The 3,145-nt window shown below is 44.5% G+C and overlaps 1 protein-coding gene across 1 annotated transcript; it reads left to right on the top strand.

Moving 5' to 3' along the window:
* The first annotated feature begins 1,192 nt into the window (after nucleotides 1–1,192).
* tcima (transcriptional and immune response regulator a) lies at nucleotides 1,193–2,243 on the top strand. Its single transcript, XM_083978421.1, has one exon. It carries the CDS (start codon nucleotides 1,342–1,344, stop codon nucleotides 1,642–1,644), a length of 303 nt encoding a protein of 100 aa, XP_083834547.1. The 5' UTR covers nucleotides 1,193–1,341; the 3' UTR covers nucleotides 1,645–2,243.
* Nucleotides 2,244–3,145: the final 902 nt, after the last annotated feature.

Genomic DNA, 3,145 nt, shown 5'->3' with positions numbered 1-3,145 from the left:
TTAAAATACCTCAAAAAAAGTTTGTAAACAGTTTTTTTTTTTTTTTTTGCATGACACATATCTGTAGGAGTTGTTCATATAGACAATGTTACAGTATTGAAATCCTGTGCATGTTTTCAGTAGTCAGGCTATATTTACACCATGGTTCCAGTCAGAGTATAGGAAGACTATCCCAACAGGAGTAGAGGAGTGCTCAGCCAGTAAACACATCTGTTAGAGAACTGAACTTTATTTAACCTATCTTCTTCCTGCTTTATAAACTGGTTTATCTGCTCATCAGCCGTGAATAAACACAAATGACTCAGATGAGCCGAGACATCTAGTCTTATTTGTTTCATCCGTGTCGGATAACAACAAATCATTATTCTACCCCATGATACACTAAGGTTGTTTTCTTCATGAAAGCCTAAAATCCTATCTAATGTGAAAATATATACGTTATATATAGGCATATAGCACAAATCTATACATTAAATCATATATTTTGATAAAGAAATCTTAAATTACACACAATATCTATAATAACATAATAGTTGCATAAGGCAAGTTTAACATTGGCAATAGTAAACATAAATCATATAGAGCAGGGCTGTCAAAGTCATTTTAGTTCAGGGGCCAAAGCCCAATTTGATCTCAAGGGGGCCAGACCAGTAAACGGATTGCATAATAACCTGTAAATAGCGAGAACTCCACATTTTTCCCTTTTTTACTTTGTGCAAAGTACTTTATTAAGATGTTTATGAACTATCCTTTGTACAAAACATTATGAACAACCTGAAATTTCTTGAGAAAAATACATGTAGGGCTGGGCTATATGGAGCAAAAGTAATATCGTGATATTTTTTTAACTGAGTGGCAATATAGGATTTATAGTGTATCTGTGACATAATTAAGAGTTCCCCCCAATGAGGTTCCCTTTGACACTCCTGAAGAGTAAATTTTATTAATTTCAATGTGACTCTGTCAGCTGTCGACTTGTTTACTCCAGTTGCCCATGAGAGAGATGGAGTGATATTTTGCACAGTGGTGTCATCACCCTGCTGCAGCTGACTGCCTGGGCTGCAGCCTGCAGCTCCGAGAGGCGGCGCCTGCGTCCGCTCCACGGCTGCTGATGTCACTGTGGAAGTGAGTGCTGGCAGCGCGCAGAGCGGAACCTCCCTCAGCAGCGCTATAAATACTCTGCAGCCTGCGCTCCTCTCCACTCACTCACTCTGATCACTCCAACCCGAGAGCCGCTCCGGCGAAGCAGTGCGCACCTCGCAACTCATCCTGCAGAGAGTTGAAGGTTGCCACACTTTGGAGCAGATCACCGGAGAAAAGAACAAACAACAAAAGACCGAGATGTCGACCTACGTGTCCTCCGAGAGCCGCCGGGTCAGCCCGTCCGCCCACGGCAACAAGTTCGCCACGGCGCATCGCAAGAAGGCCGTGGCCAACATCTTCGAGAACGTCAACCAGGACGCGCTGATGAGGCTCTTCCAGAAAACGGGAGACATGAAGGCGGAGGAGAGGGTGAGGAGCATCTTCTCCTACACCCAGGACCCGGAGGAGACCGCCCGGGCCCTGATGGCCCTCAAGCAGCGAAAGAAGGACAAGTTCCTCCAGATCGCGGGCATGGTCCGGCAGCTGCTCAACCTGCGATGACTGCCTTGCGCCGGTTTTCAACTGCCTTTGTCTATGTCGGCTCGTGTGTGAGCCGAACGTGAAAACAACTCGCATGGCTGGGTTACAGCCGCTCAGCCCATCGCCTGGGAGGAAAAAAAAGGGCGCGTCAGGTGCGGAGAGCGTGCAGTCAGCCAGCCAGCCAGCCCGGAGCTGTGGCCTCATGGATGGAGGTGACAGCGGGGACTAGAGAGTCCTGCTTGGACCGGATGGAGCGAGATTGAACTGACTGGGAATATACAACGACTAATACATAACACGTCTTCCCTGAGACTTGAATCCATGAATGCATTCCTGTGGATGCTGTGATGACTGTGAAGCAGCCCCCCTCTGCACATCACCGTGTTGAAGATGTGCACCGCTGCAAGATGAGACTTTAGTGCCGAAAAGAACCTACACGAATGCCTGTCCTGAACACATGCCTTGTCTCTCAGCTTCTCTTTGTTATACGAACACTATCATTAGTGGCCACTAATGTGTTATTGTCATAAAGAAAAATGTTCTAGCACAATGATTTACATGCACAATGTTCCTTTATATGTCTTTTTTAAAAATAAATTATTGAATTATATACAAATGTTGCACCTTTGTTTGTCCTTATTACAGGTGTTATAAGTGGTGGCATATTGGTCATCAAATCAGGTCCTCTTTGTGTAGATACTATAACTGGCAACTGGGGTTCAATTCAGATTTTGAGATGTATAAAAAAAAATCTCAGGGTCATCACAGATGTTGACCTTTAATGTGGGGTTAATCCACATGGATCCACCTTGAGTTATTTTAGGAAAAGTAACGACTGCAGTGTAAATTTAGGCTATAAATAATCAGATTTTGGTTTAAATCAGTCTCTAGATATAAATAGCCATCCTTCATCTGGATTCTGGTTAAAGTCTGGAGCTAGAAAGAAAATTATTGCCATTCTTTTGTGTCAGTTTGACACAAAATACATCTCCATATTGAACAGCTGTGACCTCGGTGTTGCTCATAAAGAGGGAAACCCCATGGGTGACATAATCCAAACTATAATGAAAAACAAAGAAAAAAAGATGTTGCCTCGTCTTGATCTCAAGTTACATTAGCGTACATGAATACATCACAGAGTAATGTCACAGCTCACGGTTAGTGTGTCGAGTCATGTAATCTAGGATTCACCTAATGTTTCAGTATTAGTCAAAAACAGAGTAAAGACGCTCATGGTGAGATCATTTGTGCCTGCATTGTTTCTGTCTCTCTCTGACGCAGCAACAGACATTTGAAAGGGAGCAGAGTTACTCATGAGAGGATGTGGTTAACCTTCCTCGGGTTTCCCTGACAGCGCTGTAGGCTAGGCGATGCCTCACCAGACCGGCACGAACCAGTTTGGCTCAGGTTGGTCTGAGCTGAGAGGGCGGGTGTGTGTGTGTGTGTGTGTGTGTGTGTGGGGGGGGGGGGGGGGGGGGTGTTTGCGTTCGGAGTCTATTTAATCATGCTTGCTCGCCAGATA

Source organism: Trachurus trachurus (genome assembly GCF_905171665.1).
Source record: "Trachurus trachurus genome assembly, chromosome: 9".
In the NCBI taxonomy this organism is placed as follows: domain Eukaryota; kingdom Metazoa; phylum Chordata; class Actinopteri; order Carangiformes; family Carangidae; genus Trachurus; species Trachurus trachurus.
The sequence above is the reverse complement of the archived record's forward strand: the minus strand, read 5'-3'. Positions and strand labels throughout refer to the sequence as shown.

What these genes read in the sequence shown, in the direction of transcription:
- tcima (XM_083978421.1), top strand. Translation starts at nt 1,342, where the DNA reads ATGTCGACCTACGTGTCCTCCGAGAGCCGCCGGGTCAGCCCGTCCGCC.